At 36.1% G+C, this 25504-nt stretch overlaps 1 protein-coding gene across 15 annotated transcripts in view; it reads left to right on the forward strand.

Moving 5' to 3' along the window:
- The window catches only part of RYR2 (ryanodine receptor 2), a 753432-nt gene that overhangs the window by 568973 nt on the left and 158955 nt on the right, over window positions 1–25504 (forward strand). For all 15 annotated transcript variants that reach the window (XM_074385363.1, XM_074385370.1, XM_074385367.1 and 12 more), the window contains 10 exons: window positions 2273–2413; window positions 4363–4526; window positions 6736–6814; window positions 9054–9143; window positions 10208–10345; window positions 14446–14523; window positions 16045–16120; window positions 20615–20738; window positions 21407–21522; window positions 25055–25119. In XM_074385363.1, coding sequence (XP_074241464.1) covers window positions 2273–2413; window positions 4363–4526; window positions 6736–6814; window positions 9054–9143; window positions 10208–10345; window positions 14446–14523; window positions 16045–16120; window positions 20615–20738; window positions 21407–21522; window positions 25055–25119 — 1071 coding nt within the window. The remainder of the gene's footprint in view (window positions 1–2272; window positions 2414–4362; window positions 4527–6735; window positions 6815–9053; window positions 9144–10207; window positions 10346–14445; window positions 14524–16044; window positions 16121–20614; window positions 20739–21406; window positions 21523–25054; window positions 25120–25504) is intronic.

Raw genomic sequence — 25504 nt, forward strand, 5'->3', positions numbered from 1 at the left:
ATCAAGTCTCATTCTGTCTTAGTGACTTGGGAATGTTTTCTTGTCCTTTAGTATCCTAATCTAGGCTCAGAATATAGTGTTTGCCTCAAAGTGATATGGTAATGCAATGGAATTTTTTTTTTTTTTTTTTTTTTTTGAGACAGAGTCTTGCTCTGTCACCAGGCGCTAGGCTGGAGTGCAGTGGCACAATATCAGCTCACTGCCACCTCCGCCTCCTGGATTCAAGCAATTCTCCTGCCTCAGCCTCCCGAGTAGCTGGGACCACAGGTGCGTGCCACCATGCCCAGCTAATTTTTGTGTTTTTTAGTAGAGATGGGGTTTCATGATATTGGCCAGTGTCAATCTCTTGACCTCGTGATCCTCCTATCTCAGCCTCACAAAGTAAGCCACCGCGCCCGGCTGCATTTTTTTTTTTTTTTTTATAGATGACCAATCTGCAATGCCATCTAGTAGCATTATTTTTCCCCCAATGGCTACCCAGTACTAGTGCTGAAGTTTGCGATATAAAGCAGTCTATATGGAGCTGTTACAGTACACATCCTAGATGTTTAGCAAAAGTAATCTTTCTCTATGAAAATTGACTTTGGTTTATTAAATCTAGATACATTACTGAATTAGGTAAAATAAATTATACCCTTGCTAAAAATTCTATTTTTTTATTTTTTTTTATTGTCTAGAATAGTCTTGCAAACCTTTTTGATACAAATGAGCTGGAAGATTTGTGAAAAAAGTTACAGTCTCATGCTGTTCTCTTTATGCAATAAAACTCTTTTACGTAAGAGATACGTCAGTGTGAAATCAAGCAAATTAGATATCAATGTTTCATCATTCGTGACTCCTAAATTGTGTGGATGTCTGGATGTGTTCATTTTTTGTAACTGGAAGGGAAAGTAAATGAGTTGTAATATTTTAACAGTAAGACATACGGCCTACCTTAATAATAGCAATTCTTACAATTTATTTTCTTCCTTAGATATAGGAAACAGTCCGAATGCTTATAGTCATATAGATCATTTTATTAATTTGACAAATATAGATCAAGGATAAATTATCCAAAAAACTACCAAATAATTGAAAGATTCTGTGTTTGTCCTTCATCTTCCAGTTTAGTTCTAAACAAACAGTATGCATAGGTGAAAATGTAAGGAGCAATGTAGACAATCGGTAAAGTAATAAATTACATCCATAGCCTCCAAAGAAACATAGACAAAGAAGTGATCCAAGTAAAGGTGTTTTGGAGCTTTACTTGGAGAAGTAAGTTTTGAGGCAAGCCAAAAGAGAGGCAGAGGGGAAGCAAAAAGAATCACAGACGTATATTCCTTTACTGTGGTTCTGGGTCATCCTGAAATCAGTCCCTTCATTTTATACATGGATTCCTAGATATTAATAACAATTCATAAAATCATAAGTAAATGATTAATGTAGAACTCAGGGGTACATAGACATCCAAACAACGTCATAAAGAATGCCGTTCAAGATGCAGTTATTTGTAAAATTGGGTGTTTGTTTCTCATGTAGCAATCAGTGTTAAATTTGAAAGAGACGTAGTATATCAGTCTGGGTTCTCTAGAGGGACAGAATAGAACTAACAGGGTAGATGTATATATGAAGGGGAGTTTATTACGGAGTATTGGCTCACAGAATCACAAGGTGAAGTCCCACAATAGACTGTCTGCAAGCTGAGGGCAAGGAAGCCAGTCCGTCCAAAACCTCAAAAGTAGGGAAGCCAGCAGTGCTGCCTTCAGTCTGTAGCTGAGGGACTTTGACCCCTGGCAAATCTCTGCTATAAATACAAGAGTCCAAAAGCTGAAGAAGTTGGAGTCTGATGTTTGAGGGCAGAAAGCACCCAGCACGGGAGGAAGATGAAGGACAGAAGACTCAGCAAGTCAAGTCTGTCTATGTTCCTCTGCCTGCTTTTATCCTAGCTGAGCTGACAGCTGATTAGATGGTGCCCATCCAGATTGAGGGTGGGTCTGCCTCTCCTGTCCACTGACTCAAATGTTAATCTCCTTTGGCAACACCCTCACAGACACACCCAGGAAAAGTACTTTGCATCCTTCAGTTCAGGCAAGTTGACCCTCAATATTAGCCATCACGTGTGGTATATATGGGGATAGATAGTATTCTCCGAGAGAATTCATATGGGATTGAGCAATTTCATTTCAGTTAACCTTATACTGTAGCATTAGAGTGCCATGTGAGGAGAAATGAAAACAAATTGATATAAAAGGTCTTGATAGCTCATTGCTTTTATAATCGTTTTCCCACATAGCTGCTGACAAATCATTATGAAAGATGCTGGAAATATTACTGCCTGCCTGGAGGGTGGGGAAACTTTGGTGCTGCCTCAGAAGAAGAACTTCATTTATCAAGAAAGTTGTTCTGGGGCATTTTTGATGCCCTGTCTCAAAAGGTAATTTAGTGTTTTGTGGGTTTGTTTGTATTAATAAAATGGTATAAAGCCACATGTTCTTAGTAAGGTAGTATTCCTAGTCGAATACTATCGTTGCTAACCAAGATACATATGGCCTGATTTTTTTCTCTTTTCTCAACTTCATAACAAATGTTGAAAATGCAATTTATATTTATTTTTCTTAATCATGATGGTAGCATTTTCCTTGTGATTGTGATACTGTTTCTGAACTTAAAATGTCTACGCGGTTCAGGAAATTAGGGACAGGTTGTTAAGTTTCTGGTGCATTTGGATTCAAACTCTCCCAAGTCCCATCTTCAATCTTATAAAGACTGAAGAAATTATATCCAACCTAAAAACATAAAATATGAAATCTTAGGTAATTTTAATATCTCATTGCCCTGCTGAAGTTTCCAGCTTTCCTGCTATGGAGATTTAGATACCTTCACTCAGCGTTGCATTGTATGCGTGACATTCCCTTATAGTTGCAAAATTTGTAATGAATAATTTATGTTTTCAGATGACTGGCAGGTATTGATGTTAGAGAAAAGTCAGAACAACAGGTTTTGTATATTCATGCTTAAATTAATCAAAATCAGTTTGAGTTCCCAGTCTGACATTATTAGATGATTTAGAGCAGTAAAACCACAAGTTTACTACATAATAGAGGAAAATTTGTCTGCAATTACATTTGTTGGTAACACTTTAATGCTTTTTCTTACTGCATTTCCTTTTGTAAACTGAGTCCTTTAAAAATAATGTGTGAAGTGTTTTTTAGAATCATTTACAACATTTGTTTAAAATTGAATATTTAAAGTGAGATAATTTATTACTATTTTTTATTTCTTAGAAAAATCTGTAAGTTTAATTATGTCATTAATATACAAATGTCTCTTATAAATTTTTATTATGCATGCTTTCTATAGAATTTCTTTTCCAGCTCATAATTATGTTTTTCCAACCTTTATAATGCAACATGGGTCAGTTAAAATTTCTTACTCTCTAGAATGTTATGCTTTATGTATTTTTCATATATAGTCATTATAATATACAGGAGTTATCTATAACTAACTGTAAGGAATATAGCCCCTATTGACTGAAATTATATTTATCTTGTAAAGATATTTTACATATTGACATTATTAAAGTTTACTTCGTGGTGGGGGGATTGGGGAGGGATAGCAGGGGGTGGGGGGATGAGGGAGGGATAGCATTAGGAGAAATACTTAATGTAGATGACATTAATGTAGGGGGGAAACGGATGCAGCAAACCACCGGCATGGCAGGTGTATACCTCTGTAACAAACCTGCACGATCTGCAGTTGTACCCCAGACCTTAAAGTATCATAGATATTTTTTTTAAAAAAGAATACTGACTACTGTGACAATGGTAACAGTGGGCCAAGGAAGAAATACTACAAATCCGTGTATGAAGGTCCAGTACTCAACACTGTCAAACAGAAAATGTTGTCAATAAGTTTAATGAGCTACCTTATTTTATAATAACACTTGTGTTGAATTTAATAACTACCAACTATCAAGCACCTGGTAAGTGCCAGGCACACATAATCCCACTCTCTTGTCCCAGTAACTCAAAGATGTATATGTGGTGGTGGTAGTTGTGGTAATTGATGTACTGGTAATAATAAAAATAAAACATAACAATTTCTGAGTAAAAAAATAAAGTTTACTTCATTTCCAATGTGTTGGAGAATCAAAGATTTTATTCCCCTTAAGCAGAAACTGCAGTAAATATAGCTGCAGCTTCTCTTACGTTTGATGGGATTTTAGGCTCTGTGTTTCATTTTCTAGAAAAAGAATTATCAGAGATTTCAGTTAGCCCAGGGTAATTCTGATTTTCCTCTGCAACCTTCGGTCAGCCGTGGTGATCATGCTGACAACTTTTGCTGTATATAGTAATTTTATTTTTGGTCCTCCATTTTTCCCAGAAATATGAACAAGAACTTTTCAAACTGGCACTGCCTTGCCTGAGTGCAGTTGCGGGAGCTTTGCCTCCAGACTACATGGAGTCAAATTATGTCAGTATGATGGAAAAACAGTCATCAATGGATTCTGAAGGGAACTTTAACCCACAACCTGTTGATACCTCAAAGTATGGACTCTTTCTATTGCAGCAGATTTTTATTGTAAATGATGTGTGAAGTCTGAAATTGAATAAGGTACTAAAGTGAACTTTCTGTAATACATGCCCCCTTTGAATTGGTATCCTTTTAATAGGGGTCCCTTTAATTTATAAAATGATAGTAATAATAATAATGATTATTCTACCATCAGAAATAGATAAGATGTACTTTCTAGGATACTCTTAACATAATGAAGACTCTGCATATGCAATATCTATAATAGAATTAAGAAAGTATGTCAGTTATATTTTTAGTTGAAAAATTGCCCTAAATGTTTATTAGTAACTACAGTCAACCTCTATATAACATCTTTTACTTAGGATGATCCCAGCATGCATTGCAAAGCTGTTTCTGTGAATGGCAAGGGAATCACTTCACCCATCACTACCTCTCAGCAAGGCCCAGGGTTAACAGCTGATGTTCAGCATGATAAAACATAGCAGGAGATGGAAGGGAATATCGGATGAGAATTTGTATGGAAAAATTCAGCCTGCAGTTAGAATGCAGTTTGGCCACCACAACTAAAGATAAAACAACATTATTTAACATTATGAAATGTGTTACATGTACTTAGTTGCAAAACTTGTTCTACAAGTAGGATGTGTGGGTACTTCAGGAGGTTGAAGTCTGAGCATTTTGTTGTTGTTACTGTTTTTAAGTAGGACCATGGTTCTCCATGTGCAAGGAAAGCTGCCTCTTCATGCCACATTATCTTACTGATTCCATGGTGACTCAGCAAGATGAGTTTTAGCAAGGTAGACACTTGGTAGTTATTATCCACGGCTTCTGAATTTGCCTGGGAGTTCAACTTTGAGGCTTCTGAGTGGCCCCCAGCCGATTTAGCTTCCATAACCAGATCAGAATTTCAACCTGAGTGGTATGCCATTAGTTTGATAATGCCTTAAATTTGCATGTTTGGTCTTTGATGACAGTCCTGTAAGAAAAGACCCTTTTCCCATCCCCCAGTATTTGGCTTATGTGATTGATCTTTTGTATCTCTTCCGAAGTAAGTAAACCAAAATATCACATGTTCACATTCCTACATGGGTAAGTTTGTGGTTTGCTAACATATGATCTAATCTGAGATTTTTAAATATCAGAACAATGTCATGGTTTTGGTGTTGGTTAATCAAATCCAATTAATTAATAAGTGTGGGCATGGGTATTAATTTACCTAGGATTGCCCCTCTGGGGACTTCTTAACAGTTACAGGTTTATACGGTGGTATCAATGATTTCTAGATCATTACGATTTTTTATATGTTGCTTCTTAAGTATGTGTATATCTTATAGTTCAATTTCTGGTAATTGCTGGAAAATAACAGCAAACCATCTTATACGAGATTTTATGTATAATTGTATTCTCAAAGTTAATGCCTTCATAAGATATATTCATTAATGAATGGAATTATACGTATGTATATTTAATTTTCCATTCATAGATATCTTTTAAGTCTCAGATTTATCATCAGACTTGGTCATCATTTGCATGTCCTTAACATCGATACAAGGAATTAAATATTTATTTAAACACAAAAGGAGTCAAGAATAAATCTTATCAAAAAGCGGGAGTTAATTATTTTCCCTGTAGTTAATGCTAATAACATTTCCAATGTTATTTGTGGACCATGAATATTTAAAACTTTTTCACACATCACTAGTTGAATGAAATTAATTTCAAAGTTTGGTACATTTTTAAAAAATGAAACAGATCAGATTTCAGTAGTCTTTTATCCGTTTATGGTTGTTGGAGAAGAGACCTAAGTCAAAAAGAGAGAAGAACCTTAATAAGAAATAGAGAGAGAAGTGTGTCTTTAAGCTAATTGAGTCTAACCACAAAGTTAGTGCTTGTTTTTTCTTTTTTGTCTAATCTATTACCCTAATCTCTGAATGTATTTTAATTATTTCAGTTTAGCTATTTAATAATTGTTACTATTACAGTTTTCCGAAATTTAATTTGTTATATTAACATATAAAATATGACTCAGTAGAAGATGAGCATTGTCTACTTGACTTATATTGTTCTGAATATAGGAAAATGTAATTTTTTGTTGAAAGTGGTATTTAACAGTTTTAATTGGATGAGATCTAAGCATTCATAAGCTGTGAGTAAATTATTAATGTGGTTTCCTGTAAATTATGTGAAAATCAAGCTCTTTTGTCTTTACTTTTCTCATAGTATTACAATTCCTGAGAAGTTGGAATACTTCATTAACAAATATGCAGAACATTCCCATGACAAATGGTCAATGGACAAGGTAAAAAGTCAGAGTATTCTAATTCAGTAGTCATTGTTAATGACTGATCACTGTTCAGATATTTCTAACCAGGACAGTTTTCTGTTTTAAAATGAGAACTTGATCTAAATTAGGAAAAAATGCTTAATTACGATTTGCTTATATAATAACATATTTAGCAAGCTCTATCATTAACACAAATGTGATACAAATATGAATAAACACTATTTTAAGCTTTCAAAAGATCGATTCATTAAATTATAAATATAGTTTCTAAAACATGTATTGTTTATAGTAGTGAAGTAACAATCATCAAGGGCTTTAGGAGTAGGTGATGACCCCGGGTTCAAAAGTCACATTTTAAGGAAACTTTGGTTATATATGTAGTTTTGCTTATTTTTTGAGTCCTCCTCTTCTGCCCACACTGGAGTGCAGTGGTGTGATCATTCTTCACTGCAGCCTGCAACTACCGGGCCCGAGCGATCCTCCTGCCTCAACTTCCTGCGTAGTTGGGACTACAGGTGCATACCACCATGCCTGGCTACTTGTTAATATTTTTTATAGAGACGGGCTCCTGCTATGCTGCCCAGGCTGGGCTCCAACTCTTGGCCTCAAACCTCCCAAAAGTTGAGATTCAAGCATGAGCCACCATGCCCGGCCAGGTTTTATATGTAGTTCTATATTAGATCAAATCTTGAAAGTTCTTAATCAGTATTTAACAATTATTTACCTCTTTTACTCTTTTGTTGTATTTCTTACTACCAACTAGATCTGCAGTTTGCTGAAACTAGATTACATTGGCCAGGTGACTTTTTTAGTGTTTTCAAGGAAAACAAACACAAATGAGAAAACTAAAGTAGCTCCACCTATAAGATAATTTCTGCATATTATGAGATTTTTCTAAAGGAAATCTTATGCTCAAATATTCACATTTCAGTTGAGCCCAGTCTAAACTTGACAGAGGATAAAGTAGGTTTGTCAGAGAAGTTGTTGAAATGGTTCAAGAACCTAAAATACTTATATATTGATTTGGTGAAATGAGAATCAGACACCAAAGGTTGCTTCCAAAGGATGCGAATGCTACGTAACACATCAAGGTCATCATGCTAGAGATGTCATGTTGAGTTTCGAACTTTGCCCTGGACAGCCAGTCTTTCAGTCCCTCTAAGAAACCCTTTGTTGTTGGTGTTGATAAATGTCTGGTTCTTCATTCGGTAATGAATTTACCAGGTAAGTCAGTAAGGATAGATCTTATATAAAAACTCCACTAAGTACTGAGTGGGTGGAGTTGGTGATGGAGAAGAATATTACAGGAAGATATTCCAGTCTAATTACTCAGATTCTGTAGTCAGAAATGATACAGGGAAATGGTGATATGTACAGATGGGCAAAATAATATGGAATGAATGTGTCGAGAGACAATTTGATGAAAGAATGGGTAAAACAGCTGGCATTATTTAGAGAAGACTCTGAGATGCATACTCTAGTTTTCCTATTTAAAATGCATGTTTCATATTTACACTTCACAGGGGTTAGAATAAATATCCTTGGGACCATGCATGCCTTTAGCATCCTCCTATGGGAATGCTTATTGGCACAATTACAAAACCTTGGTCTGTTTAAGGAAGATCAGGTGTTTCTAATCTCTGGATAAAAAGACTTGTTCCAGTTGATTACTGAAAACACATCATGCAATATATCCATGTAATAAACCTGCATATTTACTCCCTGAATCTGGAATTTGAAATAAAAGAAAACAACATGAATTAGGATGGATGTCTTTGTTTGTTTGTTTGTTTGTATTTTAGACATAGTCTCACTCTGTTGGCAGGCTGGAGTGCAGTGGTGCGATCTCAGCTCACTGTAACCTCCGCCTCCCGGGTTCCAGCAATTCTCCTGCCTCAGGTTCCCAAATAGCTGGGACTATAGGTGCACATTGCCACACCCAGCTAAATTTTTTATTTTTTTTTTAGTAGAGACAGGGTTTCACCACATTGGCCAGGCTGGTCTCAAACTCCTGACCTCATGATCCACCCGCCTCGGCCTCCCAAAGTGCTGGAATTACAGACGTGAGTCACTGCGGCCGGCCAGATGGATATCTTTATAGTGACTTATGCTGGATAAAATTTCAATCTTAACCCTTATCTTAGTTCATTTAGGTTTATTTTATCAAACACACATTTAAACACCTGCATATCTACACTTTCTAAAATTAACATATGTAAAACAATTTTTAAGGGTTGCATTTTTTTGTTTTCAGTTGGCAAATGGATGGATTTATGGAGAAATATATTCAGACTCTTCTAAGGTTCAACCATTAATGAAGCCATATAAGCTGTTGTCTGAAAAGGTGAGGCGTTTTAGTTTGTAAAGTTTTTATTCTTTTGGAAATTTTTTTCCTTGTCATATATTTTTATGTTAAAATGTCTTATTTTAAATTTGGTATATTTTTTCCAAAGGTCCCATTTAAAAAAAATTTTGTATTTTGTCTTTTCCTCTCTATTCTTATTTTCTCTCAGTGTTTCTGTGTTTATTCTCTTCTCTCCTTAACATTTTTCTTTTCCTTTTTGGTTTTTATTCCTCTTTCATATTTTTAAATGCTTTAAGAAATCTTCTTATTGGCCAGGTGCAGTGGCTCACGCCTGTAATCCCAGCACTTTGGGAGGCCAAGGCAGATGACTCATGAGGTCAGGAGATTGAGACCATACTGGCTAACACAGTGAAACCCATATCGACTAAAAATAAAAAAAAATTAGCTGGGCATGGTGGCACATGCATGTAGTTCCAGCTACCCGGGAGGCCAAGGCCAGAGAATCGCTTGAACCCAGGAGGTGAAGGTTGTAGTGAGCTGAGATCATGCCACTGCAGTCCGGCCTGGGCCACAGAGTAAGACTCTGTCTCAAAAAAAAAAAAAAAAACAAAACCAAAAACAAAAATCTTATCATGCTTAAGAGTTTCTTGATAAGTGATGATAAAGTAAAAATGTGCTTATTGTGTATAGATTTTCATATATTTTACTTCTTTGGGAAAAAATGAATATCTTGACAAATAAAATGAAAAGAATTTCACTTCATTGTGAGTCACATGTATATTACATAAGCTGATCCTTTTTTCTTTGTCTCTCCCTTCTAGTTTCTGTGTAAGGTTCTAGGAACCTGGAAGCTAGAGGAAATTGACCTTGATGCTATATAATGAACAAAGGGAGGATCCCTCTTAGTAACATTAGTGAAACTAGATCTCTGTTCACGCTCTGCTTTTTAGAATTTTACTTTCCTTCTTTAATCTTTAAATAAGCTATGCTCGTCAAATTTTTAAAAAGTGAAGGCAGTCTATTTTAGAGCAACACGTTAAACACTTAAAATTTTTATTTCCATTCATAATATATCTGTTGTTTTTTTGCTTTTTGTTCTCTAGGAAAAAGAAATTTATCGTTGGCCAATCAAAGAATCTTTAAAAACGATGCTGGCTTGGGGTTGGAGAATTGAAAGAACTCGAGAGGGAGACAGCATGGCCCTTTACAACCGGACTCGTCGTATTTCTCAGACAAGCCAGGTAAGAATTCATCATCACAGTGATGAATCAACTGTTTATGTTATGGATTAAATAATTTTATTTTTTTTATTTAATTATTGGGTTTTTCTAAATAATTTGAAAATGCTGAAGCGTCACAAAATTTAGAAGGGAGAGAAAAAAGCTATATTACTTTTTCTTTAGTTCGAAGGGAGGTTAAATGATGATTAAGTGATTGGACTTCATGTGCAAGCCTTCCTTTTCCTGGATAGCATAGAAGTAACCAGTCGTAAGGTCTTGAAGTTTTCCTAATGAAAGCGGCACATCATGTTCATTCGCTACAGCTAGTTTGTCTATAGAGCTATCTTCTCACTTCCAGTGGGATCTGAGGGTTGGTTCTTAGGAAAGAGTAGGGTGTTTATAGACAGTCAAGATCCAGATCTAGAATGCACAGGGGTGCTCCTGTCTGCAGAGGGAAGGTATAGGGCTACACAGGCAGAGCAAGAATTCACAGAAGATGTTGCTGCTGGGCCACATCAAGGGAGTTCCACCAACAAGCAAGACTCTACCTATAGGTCTTCAGTGCTCAAGGGGGCAAGAGAAAGGCACAGCCTTGATGTGGAAAAGCCAGGGTTTAGGGTGGGAACCAAATAGCACCCGTTAACATTTAGTCACGAAGTCATGTGAGCTGCCTACCTTTGATCCTCTCATTTCTCCTGGGAGCTAAACCTGCCATTATTCTTCTTCTGACCCCTCAGTTCACTATGTATTTGGTTTACACCAAATATTGTTTATTATTGCTATTTTATACAGATAATCCTTTTTCAAAAAAAGTGAGGGAGTAACAGCATGTACTTCACATACTTCCTATTTGAAATACACTTTTAAAAAAAATTTGCGAAACCATTTATTGTCATCTCTTACATTTAATCGCTTTTTTCCCACCTCTCCATGAATAAAGTACTTAAGAATTTGAGCAAAATTATGTAGACCTTCAAGTTATAATTTCATCTAAACAGATTTTTATCACATAAATGACAATAGACCTATATCTATTCTTGTCCCTAATTTTCTACCTTGTATTATTCTATAATTCTTTATGTACTGGTCTGATCTGAATGTTTCTTCAAATTTTATGTTATAGTATTCTAACTTCCAGTGTGATGGTATTGGGAGGCTGGGCCTTTGGAAGTTAATGAGATCACAGGGGCAGTGTTCTCATGAATGGGGCTCTCTGTTTTTGTAAGTGCCCTTATAAAAGAGGCCCAAGAAAGTTGCATTCCCTCTTTAACTATGTGAGGAAACAGCAAGATGTTACCACCTGTGAACCAGGAAGCAGGGCCTCAGCAGACAGTGAATCTGCCAGTGCCTTGAACTGCAGCTTCCCAGTCCCAGACTGTGAAAAATAAACGTTTATTGTCTGTAAGCTGCCCACATTATGGCATTTTGTTATAGCACCCTGAACAGAACAAGACACGCTCCTGTATTACTAATCTTACAAAATGTACTTTTAAATAAACTGAGTTCTGATTTGGGCATATTTTACATTAAATTGCCTTTGGGATGTATCATATATGGATGGAAGTTGTATTTTACCTATTTTTTGTCTCTGTGTACTTTTCTAAGTAGATTAGCTTTTATTTAAATCTGTTTCAACAAATGCTGAGCACAAACTGCATACTAAATAATAAGAATACAAAGATAGCAAGACAATTCTAATCCTAAACATCATAAAAGAGAGAGAAGGTGAAGTTAAATCTTTTACAACATGCTACAGTAAGGTGGGACTAGTGATATGTCCTATCAGTATAGAGAAAGCGGTGATTTAAAAAATTATTCTGTAAGGTAGATAAGAAATAAGAAATTACTACAAATGGAGCTGACTTTAAGCTTCATGAAAAATAAGGTGGATTCTCCCGGTGCTCTTAATAGCAACAAATATGTACTCTGATTTAAATTGTACCTATTTTATATCACTCCCCTTTCCCTTTCTCCTGTCTGTTCTAACAATAAGCCCTCAATAGATTCCATTAACCCATAGAACTATCTCTCATGTCTTAGTGATTTTTACAGTGACATGTGATTTATGAAATTCATTCTTAAATCTCATATGTGATTTCAAAATATTAGGCGATGCTTGTCCCAGAGGCACAGTTTGTAAGATAAGGGGAAGGGCTATGGGATTGCACCACGTGGCCTTAAATCCTCGTAATGCTACTTTCTAAAAATGTACTTTTGGGTACTTGTTCTTAGTTTGTGTCATTAAGTGTGAACTCTTGTTACTATTGTTATGTCAATATTGCTATTGGGAGCATTTATTGAGAGCATTTTATTAGTGGTAAATGAAATAGTATGTTTGTGTTTATAGCACCTGTAAGTTGGAAGGAAGGAATATTTCCATCAGCCTCAGAAGTGGGGATTAATACACACCAAAGGCCACAAATCTATTTATAACTCTTATTATTTTTGCCGAAAGTTTCTTCAAGCATAAACCAATATTATTTGAACTGTTAACATAGATTGTTAATTCTCTGTTGCTTACCTTATAGTGTTCTTTTTTCAGCTTTCATCTTGTTAAGCTTCCTTGTCTTTTTTTCTATTACGATTTCCTGTATGGCTGTAAAGCAATTTTCTATCATATATAAACTCCTCTGACTAAAGAAACACTTTTTATAGCATCATTTTATATAAGGAATATAAATGGATGAGTGATTCTGAGCCTGAATTCCTCAGCTTTTTCCCACTGGGGCTTTGCACTCAGGGACATACGGGTGGCCCGTGGTTAATGGCATCTCTGGCACAGCCGGCCGGGGTTGACATTCTGGTCTCACCACTGAGTAGCTAGTTAGTTATGTGAGCTTGGGTAAACTGGTTAACTTTGTATGCTGCAGTTTTCTCGTCTTGAACATGAAGCTGGTATGAGCATCTGCTTTGAAAGAATGTTGTGAGTGTTCTGGTTACGATGCTTGTATATCACATGGCAGCAGATAAGAGAAGAAGGAGGAGCCAAGGGAAAGGGGTTTCCCCTTATAAAATCACCAGATCTTGTGAGACTGATTCACTACCACGAGAAACGTGTGGGGGAAAACACCCTCATGATTCAGTTATCTCCCTCTCCTTCCCTCCCACAACATGAGGGAATTATGGGAGCTACAATTCAAGATGAGATTTGGGTGGGGACACAGACATGATAATGGATCAAGGGGAGTAAGCTGAGATGATTGCCATGGATTCTAGCTTGGGTCTCCAAGTCGATAGCTGTGTTAGGTGAGGTAAAGACCATAGGAGTGCTGGGGACAGCAAGGAGAGAATAATGACTTTGCTTTTATATGTTGTGGTAGGCAAAATTATGACTCCCAAATATGTCCACCCACTCCTCACTACAACTGTATGGGAACTATGGCGTTGATGGTAGATACAGTGGTAGTAGTGATAATGATAGTACACTAGCAATGAGAACAGCTATTTAGTAAAATACCTGATCCATTTCTTTGTGTCAGGAACTTTGCTAAGGGTATTACATCCATTACCTAATTTCATTCCAGCCTTTGAGGCAGGTGGTCTATTTAGCATATTAAAAGAAAAACTTCAGACAAATTAAACTTAACAGAGTTTACTTGAGCAGAGAACTAATGGCAGTCCCTGGAACTAGGACAGGTCCAGTGAGAGTCCGGAACTGCCAGGTGGCTGGATGACATTTATAGACAAAAAGGGAAGTGATGCTCAGAAAGTGGAAGTGAGGTACGGAAAAAGCTAGATTCATTCCAGCATGGCGTTTGCCTTCTTTGAACAAGGTTTGGACGGTGTCCTCATGGCGAAGCCAAGGTACTGGATTTGTAAGAAACTCAAACATTTAATGGTCCTTTGCATAAGATAATGTTTCAGAATTTTGGATTTATCACACAATATGTCAAATTCTGATAGTTAATTTTGGGGATCGTCAATCATAAATCATTTTCAGACACTCAAATATAATTTTAATTTGGGAGATGTGTTTGCAACATCATTTTCTATAGAAACTTATCAGTTTTATGTGAGAAAACACTATGTTTGGAAGTTTGCATTATAGTTTTAAAGTATAATTTATGTGTCTCTTTACAAGGTTGTTAATGTGGTACTGTTTTTTTCCATAAATGATCTAGGTTTCTGTAGACGCTGCCCATGGTTACAGTCCCCGGGCCATTGACATGAGCAATGTTACGCTCTCTAGAGACTTGCATGTAAGTACTGCTAACTTTTAAAACTTGCCTCCAAATTTAATTTTTAAGAAGCATAATGTAACACTTTCCTGCATATATTTCGCAGCATGATTTATTTGACTGTGGTGATCTTATAATGGATCCACAGAGTTTATAGATTATATACTCTAATATTTTAGTACTATCGAAATTGATAGCTGGATATGGTGGCGTGTGCCTGTAGCAGCTACTCGGGAGGCTGAGGTGGGAGAATTGCTTGGACCTGGGAGGCAGAGGTTGCAGTGAGCTGAGATTGCACCACTGCACTCCAGCCTGAGTGACAGAGTGAGACTCCATCTCAAAACAAAAAACAAAAAACAAAAAACAAAAAAACCAAGTTGATACAACTTTTTCTAGGGTGGTACAGCCATGTAGTATATTTTCCTTAGAGATAATAGTCATTTAAAAATCCCTATGTTAAATAGTTGTGTGTGAGAAAAGAGTAAGTCGTTAATAATGCTCTGTGCAAAGGCCACCTTCTTTTAATTTTTCCGGAGAAATTGATCACATTTGCTCGCTTCATTCATAGTCTCGTCTGTTCTTTTTTGTCACTAAGGAACCTACTTTGAAATACCAGGTTTGAAAGTAAGATGAAATTTATTGCCTTGAGACATATAGTTAATAGATCAATATGGTGTTCAAATAATATATTATCATTGTTGGTAACTATTGTTCCAAGAGAAATAAAGATGTAAATATAAAGTGTACATGTTGTTAAGTTGTTTGGTATTGCTCCCGTATGAACATATTAAAATGACACAGTAAACTTGAAAATCAAATGTGAAAAGAATCTTAGAGGTAATCTTATCAAAACCCAAAAGGTCACAGAAAGATGAACTTGGCTAGTCTAAAATCTTCTTTTAATGCCGTGGAAATTAAGCAAGAACTTGCAAATAAAATATCCTTTGCTGAAGTCCGTAGCTATTTTGGTTTCATTATTGAATTAATGTTTTCATTATGAATAACAATGAACAATCTCATCTGCTGTTTAGTTACTGTATAATATTGCAAATCCTTACAATTCTCTGGGATTCAGAGTCTAAGGAAGAGTGTTTGATTATCTTTTAAATGTATCATAGCATTAACACTCTATGAGTTATTCCGTTAAGGCATGTTTTGATATTACATATTAGCATGGCTGGGTGTGGTGGCTCACACCTGTAATCTCAGCACTTTGGGAGGCTGAGGCGGGTGGATTACAAGGTCAGGAGTTGGAGACTAACCTGGCCAGGATAGTGAAACCCCGTCTCTACTAAAAATACAAAAATTAGCCAGGCGTGGTGGTGTGTGTCTGTAATATCCCAGCTACTCGGGAGGCTGAGGCAGGAGAATTGCTTAAACCCGGGAGGCAGAGGTTGTATTGAGCCGAGATCACACCACTGCACTCTAGCCTGGGCGACAGAACAAGACCCTGTCTCAAAAAAAAAAAAAAAAAAAAAAAAAAGAAAAGAAAACAATGTCTTTTTTATTTATTGAAGTAATAAATATTTTTGTTCATTTAAGGCTATGGCAGAAATGATGGCTGAAAATTACCATAATATATGGGCAAAGAAAAAGAAAATGGAGTTGGAGTCCAAAGGTAATATTTTCTAAAAACCTTTGTTAAAAAATAATCAGAGATCAACTACATGAGTATATGGATGAAGTAGTCTTTTTAGCATAAAAGCTTATTATAACTTTTTAAAATTAGAATGGTTCAAATATGCCTGTAACAGATTGAAGGTGGAAATGCTGTAATTTCATAGCTGCTAGTATATATTTTCTTGTGTGTCAGAATTTTAACGGCTGTCTTTTACCCGTTTTAGCTTAGAGGCTTCTATATGTCTCATCCTGATAATCTGAGTTGTTCTATCAATTACTTAGACTTCCCTCCCTGACTCTCTTCCCCAACTTAACATGATCTCCTGTCTCATCCCTTTTTATTTTCTATCTCAGCCTCTTTCTTTTGTCTAAGCCAGCTATGTTACTGTCTCTTACATGCTTTTGCTTGCACTTTTCCCTGTTTATTATTATTATTATTATTCATAATATTATCTTGGTTATTTCTCTCTCTCTCTCTCTTTTTTTTTTTTTTTTTTGAGACGGAGTCTTGTTGTGTTGCCAGGCTGGAGTGCAGTGGCACAATCTCAGCTCACTGCAACCCCTGCCCCCCGGGTTCAAGCAATTTTCTTGCCTCAGCCTCCTGAATAGCTGGAACTACAGGCACGCATCACCATGCCCAGCAAATTTTTGTATTTTTAATAGAGACGGGGTTTCACCATGTTGGTCAGGCTGATCTGGAACTCCTGATCTCATGATCCATCTGCCTCCGCCTCCCAAAGTGCTGTGATTACAGGCATGAGCCACTGTGTCCAGCCAGATTTTACATTTTAAAATTGCCTACTTCAAAATGCTGCTCAGGGATAATATGCCTGTATTCTAAAACCACCCCATAAAGGTTTGGTGAATGAGTGATCAATTCATTTTTTGGCTCATGGATTCGTACATGAATGGATGGATGGCAGACGAGTCACAGAGTTTTGTTTTGTGAAATTCTTGACAGGGCGTTGCCTGCATAACTGGTAAACAAAATCACTGCCTATGACATGAGCAGATTACATGGGAAAAAAATCCTCCTTTTTTCTTCAACTATGTTTCGGCCACTATGGTAGAGTTAAAATTAAAAACAATAAGCTATCTTGTTACAAGCTGGGTGTCCCTTACCTAAAATGTTTGGAACCAAAACTGTTAAAAATGTTTTATTTTTTTCAGATTTTTAAATATTTGCATATACTTACTGGTTCAGAATCCCAGATCCAAAATCCGAACTTTTAAATGCTCCGTTGAGTGGTTCCCTTTGAGTATCATGTAGACACTCAAAAAGTTTCTGATTTTGAAACATTTGGATTTTGGATTCACATGGATCTCATTTTAAAACAGGAAATTGTTTAGAACCAAAATGTCAAACCAGTAGGAAAGGTGTTGAAATATACAGTCCTGGATCCTGACTTTTAGGTTATTGAGATTAACAAAGCAGAGAAATGAATCTTGAAAATAGAAGTTAGGTTACAGACTGTGGACAGTTTCAGAATAGAAACTATATGTATCTTTTTATTCAAAGTTGTTTTCTCAGTCAGGGACTAATTAATAGTGGGGAGGAGCCTTATAGCTTGCAGTTGTAGGCAGTGGGAGGAATCTGTCACCACCCAATATCCTGATCCTGGGGTGTGTGTGTGTGTGTGTGTGTGTGTGTGTGAGAGAGAGAGAGAGAGAGAGAGAGAGAGAGAGAGAGAGAGAGAGAAATAGAAATGAGAAGTCAGAAACAGTAAAAGAATCAGTCCCAAAGCTGCACAATTTTGTTTTCACCATTCTGTTCTCTTTCAACATCCCTGCATCTGTGCAGAGAAGATGAATCTGCTTTAGGAAAAATTTTTTAAATGCCTCTTTTGCTTGCCTTAGTCATCTGATTTTGGAATCTACAAAAGTCTGAGGGAAAATCAGATGCCATAAGGAGTTGATAGAAATAAAGGACTGTAAGTCTAAAAAGTATGATCAGTGCTCCCAAATTAGTAAAAAATGTCATTTTCCCACTGCCACTTCAAGTATTTTGTATTATGATCCCCTGTTGTTAAGCCACTGGTGTCAAGTGTGTTTTTTACCCTTTAGTATGAGTGGGTTCATGAGTCCATGCTAGCATGTTTGGTAATATCTTTGGAATTACTGCTAATATATTTACCTGTCCATGTAGCTAGTTTCCTTCAGCACAAGATGTCTACACCCATGTCATAAATGGGAAGGATGAGGGTGGAAGAGCAAGGTCGATGTCCATGGTCACACCGCTTGTTAGAAGCACAGTAGGTTTCAGTCGCCTGGCAGGCTTTAAAATACCTTAGGCATCTACATCAGTGGAGGTCTAATAGGGTGCGAAGAGTTACAGAGTTAATGAGTACTTTGTATTCCTAGGATTGTTAAATTATAGACCTCTTTCTGTGTCTCTCTCTTTCTCTTCCCACTTCCCCCTCTCAATAACTTATTGGTATGTGGCCCCCAAGTCACTGATGACAAATTAAGTTACCAAATTAATAGCATTCTCTAGGACCAAATGCAGCAATGGATTTCAGACTAGGTGATGGTTGATTAAATTAGGGTGATTGAATTTGATGCTTGAGTTTAAAAATATTTTTGCTTTTGTATTTAACTGACATATAATTATCTGTATTTATGAGTTACAGTGATATTTGCATACATGTATACAGTGTGGAACGATCAAATCAGGATAATCAGTATATCTATCACCTCAAACATTTATCATTTTTTTGTGTTGGGAGCATTCAAAATCTGCTCTTGTGGCTATTTAAAAATACATAATATATTGTTAATCATAGTAGCCTAATAAAGTGTCCTGTTAAATTACACCTTTGATGAGGACAGAAGTCAGATTTGGTTCCGACTAAACTTAGTAACATATTCTATACCCTTCTGCTGTTCACAAGTGTTTGTTACTATTGTCTTCTGGCACCTGTATTATGCTTTCTATTATTAATGAACTGTGAAGTAACTGATTACTCCTTGCTATAGTGTTCGTTAACTTGGTGGTTCTTGACCACTGCCTTGCATTTACAATAGCACAGTGTCATCTAACGGTATGAAGTGAAGTTCAGCGGGTGATTGGATGTCTGTAGGTGGCGGTCTCAGTCAAAGCCAGCAGAACGTTGCCTCCTTTCCTTGCTTCTTTATTGTGTAGGACAAATCCAACGTTTGTGATTGTCGCAGGAGCTCCTGACCAACTGTATTGGAAACTGATTTAATAGACTATATGTTGTTATAATTCAAACAATATTTGTTCTCAATTATTCTTCTTGGAATTTCCCTTCCTTGAAATTCCCTTAGCAGTTGTATTGCAAGGTAGTTCAGCTTTCCACACACTATATATTACCAGACATGTTTTACAAGCGTTAAATGTGTGGTATACCATGCTGTTCAGTCTGCTGCTGTTTTAATAGCATTCTTTGTAGCAGATCTTTACATTTGAAATTAACAAAGCATGTTTAAATATTTTTATAATTTTGCAAAATTTTAACCCAAATTTTTACGTAATTTACAATTTTCGATTTTATTTCTTAATAGTATTTTTTAATTTACGTATTTTCTAGAAGTTTTAAATCTGATAGACTTCTTTTAGTATTTCTTATCAAGATAAGTGTACTAGAAATCTAGACTCTTGCTAAAATTTACTTGCTCAAATTTTTTAAAGTCAAGTATTAGACAATTAAGAGTGATCCACTTTTAATTTAGCATATCCACCTACAGTTTTGTATATTTATAAATAATATGACTACAAAGTACTCTTTGATCTGAGAGATATAATAAAAATTCCATATTTGAGACTTTTTCTTCTCTCTGTGGGGCAGAAAATGAAGCGAATCCAGCTAAGTATGATTTAGCATTTATATCCACTCTCCACATTCAGAATTGCTTTGAACAGAGAAGAGAATACAGCTGCCTTCCTCTCACTGACGAATGCAGATATTATTGACACTCAGTATTACAAACACATGCATGTTCATAGTTTGTTTTTTTTCTTTGAGACTGAGTCTCACTCTGTCGCCTAAGCTGGAGTGTAGTGGCTTGATCTCGGCTCACTGTAACCTCCGCCTCCCAGGTTCAAAGGATTCTCCTGCCTCATCCTCCCAAGTAGCTGAGACAACAGGCATGTGCCACCACGCCCGGCTAATTTTTTTTGTATTTTTAGTAGAGGGGGAGTTTCACTGTGTTAGCCAGGCTGGTCTCGAACTCCTGACTTCATGATCCGCCCACCTCGGCCTCCCATAGTGCTGGGATTACAGGCGTGAGCCACCATGCCTGGCCACATATTCATGTTTTAACTGCCTCTTAGATGGCATATGCACGTCTTTCTTTGAATAATTTTCCTGAATTAACTGAAACATTAAAGGCAGACAGAAGAGTCTTATACCCTCTATGTATTATGAAAGGATATGCGAAGTTTTATAGTGTGGTCCAATTATTTATCTATGTCTCATCTCAGATTATTCTCAAACTGCTATGCTGTGTTCTTGTCCTGACATACTCTTAGGAGGAGGAAACCATCCCCTGCTGGTTCCCTATGACACCCTGACAGCCAAAGAGAAAGCCAAGGATAGAGAAAAAGCACAGGACATCCTCAAGTTCTTGCAGATCAATGGATATGCTGTATCCAGGTAACAGTACACATACCCTGATTACACTGTTTTCGTAAGAGCGAATATTTAAAAATCCCCATCATATTTAAAGCTGCAAATGAATTCAATGATCTGTTTACATCTTAGAACTACTATTTAGTATGTTTAAAATAACACACATAAGAAACATCAACACCCCTAGCTGTGTGCCACATATCTGAGTTGCTTTTGCTGCTTATATTAAATCACCATCCATCATTTAGGCAAAATAACTTGGCAAAAAAATCAGACTCTGTTTTTGTAAATGCAACATTTGTTGCATAGTAAGAGAGTTATTCACTGAAACTTCATATCATATGCAAAATATTCTTTATATGTTAAATCTTTTTTCCTTGAGCTACAAGAATATTAGATAAACTTCAAAATTATATATATATAAACATATATATAAACATATATGCTTGTATATATACACATATATAAACATAATATGTTATATATAAACATATATAATAACACATATGTGTTATGTATGTGTTAATATGTATTAACATATAAATGTGTGTATATATATTAACTTATATATATAAAAATATATGTGTGTGTGTATCTATCTACACACACACACACGCACACACCCCACAGAATTTTACCTTCTAAGTTACTTTGTACAAATTGCTTTCCATATTTCATTTTTGCTGTTGCAGAGGATTTAAGGACCTGGATCTGGACACGCCTTCTATCGAGAAACGATTTGCCTACAGTTTTCTCCAACAACTCATTCGCTATGTGGATGAAGCCCATCAGTACATCCTTGAGTTTGGTAGGTACCATGGTCTCATTGCTGATAGCCCAAATTTTGTTGTTCTTAATGTTTCCAGCATCAGGAAACATTGTTTTACAAAACAACACAGACTGCTGAGCTATGTGTGATAGTATAAACCCATCTCTTCATGGTACTACTAAGTAGAGTTCAACAGTCAATATACTGACAAGTTCTTGCAGAATGAGTCAAGTTTATGAACTTTTAAAAATCTCACATATAAAATGTTCTCTTTAATGTTTATTGGCATTTATTTTTTTCATTTTGAATAATACATTGGAAGGACATCAGCATTTTAAGGGAGAGTTAAATCTTGCCTATGAAATTAATTACCCATAGGAAAATCTTCCCAAACTATGGATTTTCAAAAGTTGGAAACACTGCGGAGGCCTCGAATTTAGTCTTTGTAGGGAAACACGTTAATACTAGAGTATCTGCAGTGCAGAATACTTTATTATGCTCTTAGGGTACAATGGTGGACCTCTCCCCCATCTGGCCCAGTGCCATCTCAGAATTTTTAAAACCTATTCTTCAAGTGCTAGATTCAGCACAGATGATCAAAGCAGCCTCTGCTCACTTCGGTTATTTTATGATCCTCCCACATTGTTGAATTAAAATTCAGCTTCTTAATTGCTGACCTTAATGTCAGATCGCCCTCCAGCCACTGCGTGGTGATATGACGTAAGGAAGTCCAGTTTGTTCCTGTTTGAAAACAATGTGCTCTTCTGGTGCTTATTCTTTTATTTTCATTTTTGTGCTCAAGGTTTTCTCTTTGTTTTTAACACTCACTCCTTTTGTCTTTCAACACCTTTCCTCTGGGACTATTTATCTTGAATCCCTTCGCTTCAATTTTTCTTAGGATGTAAATCTAGTTTCTGGCATAGCATCAGATTACGTTTGTAGAAATTAGAGCTCTGGTATTTTCTTCTTTCTGGCCTCTTGTATCCTAAACGTGATTAAAGATTTTCCAGTTGAACATTGTTGTCATAAACAACTGACTTCCCTTTCAACCTGCCTTTACAGTTCAAATGCTATATTATTGCTCTCTTCGAAGCCATCTTTTTCATAAGAAATTACTCTACAAGCTAATTTATAATCTATAATCTCTCTGTGACTCATTTGCCGTTTAAAAAAAATATGATTCCTGACTCATCCTAATATGTAGCCAAATTGATCTGAATTAATGAAATTTAACACAAGAACAAAAAGGAGGTAGGGGTGAATTATTGAAGTTTTTACACACAAATCTAAATATTGCAATTTCGGATCCACATTTGAAAGGATCCGATATGGATAGCAGCTCTAATATCCAGTCTTGGTTTTGGAGAAAAGCAAAGGACAGGAGAGAAAGAAAGGGTCGTCAATGAACAAGAAAGTTATTTGTTTTTTACCTTCACATTGGAGAATACAAACACAAATTCGAAGGGAATAAATGTGTTTAGGTATTATTTACACTTTATTCACATTTCTGAATAAACTCCCTAGTACAGTTTTCATATGTAGGGGTGGCGAGAATCTCACTCCAGGGGATATTCACCCACTTGATGCATTTCATTCTTTCCATAGGGTAGAGGGTCTTATAAACAGAACACTGGAGAGAAAGTAGGCTACAATGACAGAGCCCAACCAAATAACATTTTTCACAGTGTCTGGTGTTATACGTACTGTTTTCAGATGGCTTTGCCAGGGCAAATTAAGTATAAGAACGCTGTTAGAGGAGAGCTGTGATTGTCAATTTCATGTTTATTTTGATTTCCCTCTTTCGTTGTTCTCGCCTGTGAAACTGCTATATTGCCTTTTCTCTTTCTCCTTTACTTTAGTGACTTTGCGGCACGTCTCTAATGTGGTCATTTTTAGACCTAAGTTAGTTGTGGTAGTAAAAATATGCATATGCCTTTTTATAATTTTTGTATTGTACCGTAGATTGTATTCTCTCCAAATCTTTTTCACATTTTGCATGTAAGTATTTTTTAAAGGATGTAGTAAAAGACATTTCCTACTCATTGAAATATTAGCAGATTTGGCTGTGTACAAAATTTTGTCTTGATATAATATTATATGAGAAAGTCTCTTATATGAATCCAGTCATTTTGCATAATGTGCTTAAAAGAGATTCAGATGCCAGAGTGGCATGCAAATTACATTTGCAAGTGTTAAAAAGCCACAATTTTTGGCTGGGCGCAGTGGCTCATGCCCATAATCCCAGCATTTAGGGGGTCCAAGGCAGGTGGATCATCTGAGATGGAGAGTTTGAGACCAGCCTGACCAACATGGAGAAACCCTGTCTCTACTAAAACTACAAAATTAGCCAGGCATGGTGGTGCATGCCTGTAATCCCAGCTACTCAGGAGACTGAGGAAGGAGAATCGCTTGAACCCAGGAGGCGGAGGTTGTGATGAGCCAAGATCCCACCATTGCACTCCAGCCTGGGCAACAAGAGCAAAACTCTGTCTCAAAAAAAAAAAAAAAAAAAAAAAAAAAAAAAAAAAACCATAATTTCCTTTTACTTGCTCATGGGGAGAGCATTCTGAAATCACAAAATAATTGCCTAAATTCCCTAAAAATTATTTTGTATTTTTGTCTAAAATTTGATAAACTATTATCTCAAGTTATTTTTATTTTTATTTGTACAAAGTAACTTTTTTAAGGAAAAGTCAGCTTGGCTTTTAAATATCTGGAAGCTCTGCTTACAAATTTTACTAAAACCTGTTATCCAATTCTGAGTTTTTTAGCTCTCCAATATGTTTTGCATGCCATCGCGGTTATTATAGTTTATTATTACCTCATCTATTAACATATGCATGAATCTTTCCATATGCATGAAGGAGGTAAGAAAGGCCACCTTCTAAGCTAAATGTATTAATTAGGCTAATCAATTCTTGACCTTGGATCATTTTCTAAACCATGGGGAAAACTTGGGAGTTTCTGCTTCACTTATGGAAATTACCTTTGACACAGATCAAAATTTCTTTCTTCTTTAGCGGAATAACAATTTGCCATCCTAATATTAAAAAATTGCTATCCTCTTCCTCATCATGGATCCTGACGCCTGCAGTTTTTTTAGTTAGTATATTAAAATGAGAAGCTTTAACTTTCAGTCACACAAAGAGGTTATCTTTATTATCAGAGGCCAGGGTTAATATCTAACCAATTATGTTTATTCAATTTACACTCACTTTTCTCTCCCCAGTGAGTTTCTTTTCTTAAAGGGTACTGAAGATGAGGGTTTTTTACTTTATTCTATTCCATTTTCCCCTCTCCCTGTCAATAAGATCTCAAAGTTACACAAATGTGTTTGTGTTTCTAACCACAACTATGGTTTGTCCTCAATAGCTTTTGAAATTTAGATTTGGGTATTTAAAAATCCTTTTATTGTTGATGACACTGTTTGCCTTTATAGTTTTGGTTGGCTTTTTACATTCAGTTTAGTGGGTTAATACATTTGGCAGTGTTTTCTAACCTTTGTGTTGTGGATGAATATCTTAAAATGTTTCAAGTGCAGCATTTACCTAAAAACTCTTCACATCTACAGATGGTGGCAGCAGAGGCAAAGGAGAACATTTCCCTTATGAACAAGAAATCAAGTTCTTTGCAAAAGTACAGTATACAGTCTATCTTGTTTTTGCTTCAATATGTTTGTTTACATACTATGCTCATTAGATCGTTGCCCTTTTTAGAACATACTTGTCTACAAATGTGTATTTTACTGCACGTAGATATTCTGTGGCATGAAAAGCATGAATCATCTTCCCAGCATACTTGGTCAGACTTTAACTCTGCATCCCCCACTATATTCCTTCTTCAAATGATTTCATTCTATCTGAGGTTTAATTTGATTTGCATTTTTTTTGTTTTATCATAGGATATAGAATAAAAATATCTTTTTTTTAGGTTTTTGGGTCTTAGATATTTGGATATTTTCTATTTGGGTAGTGTAATGATTTAAAATTTCTAGTTGGGAATTTCTTTTATAAATAGGAAA

The sequence above is a fragment of the Saimiri boliviensis genome, chromosome 14, assembly GCF_048565385.1.
Source record: "Saimiri boliviensis isolate mSaiBol1 chromosome 14, mSaiBol1.pri, whole genome shotgun sequence".
Classification (NCBI taxonomy): domain Eukaryota; kingdom Metazoa; phylum Chordata; class Mammalia; order Primates; family Cebidae; genus Saimiri; species Saimiri boliviensis.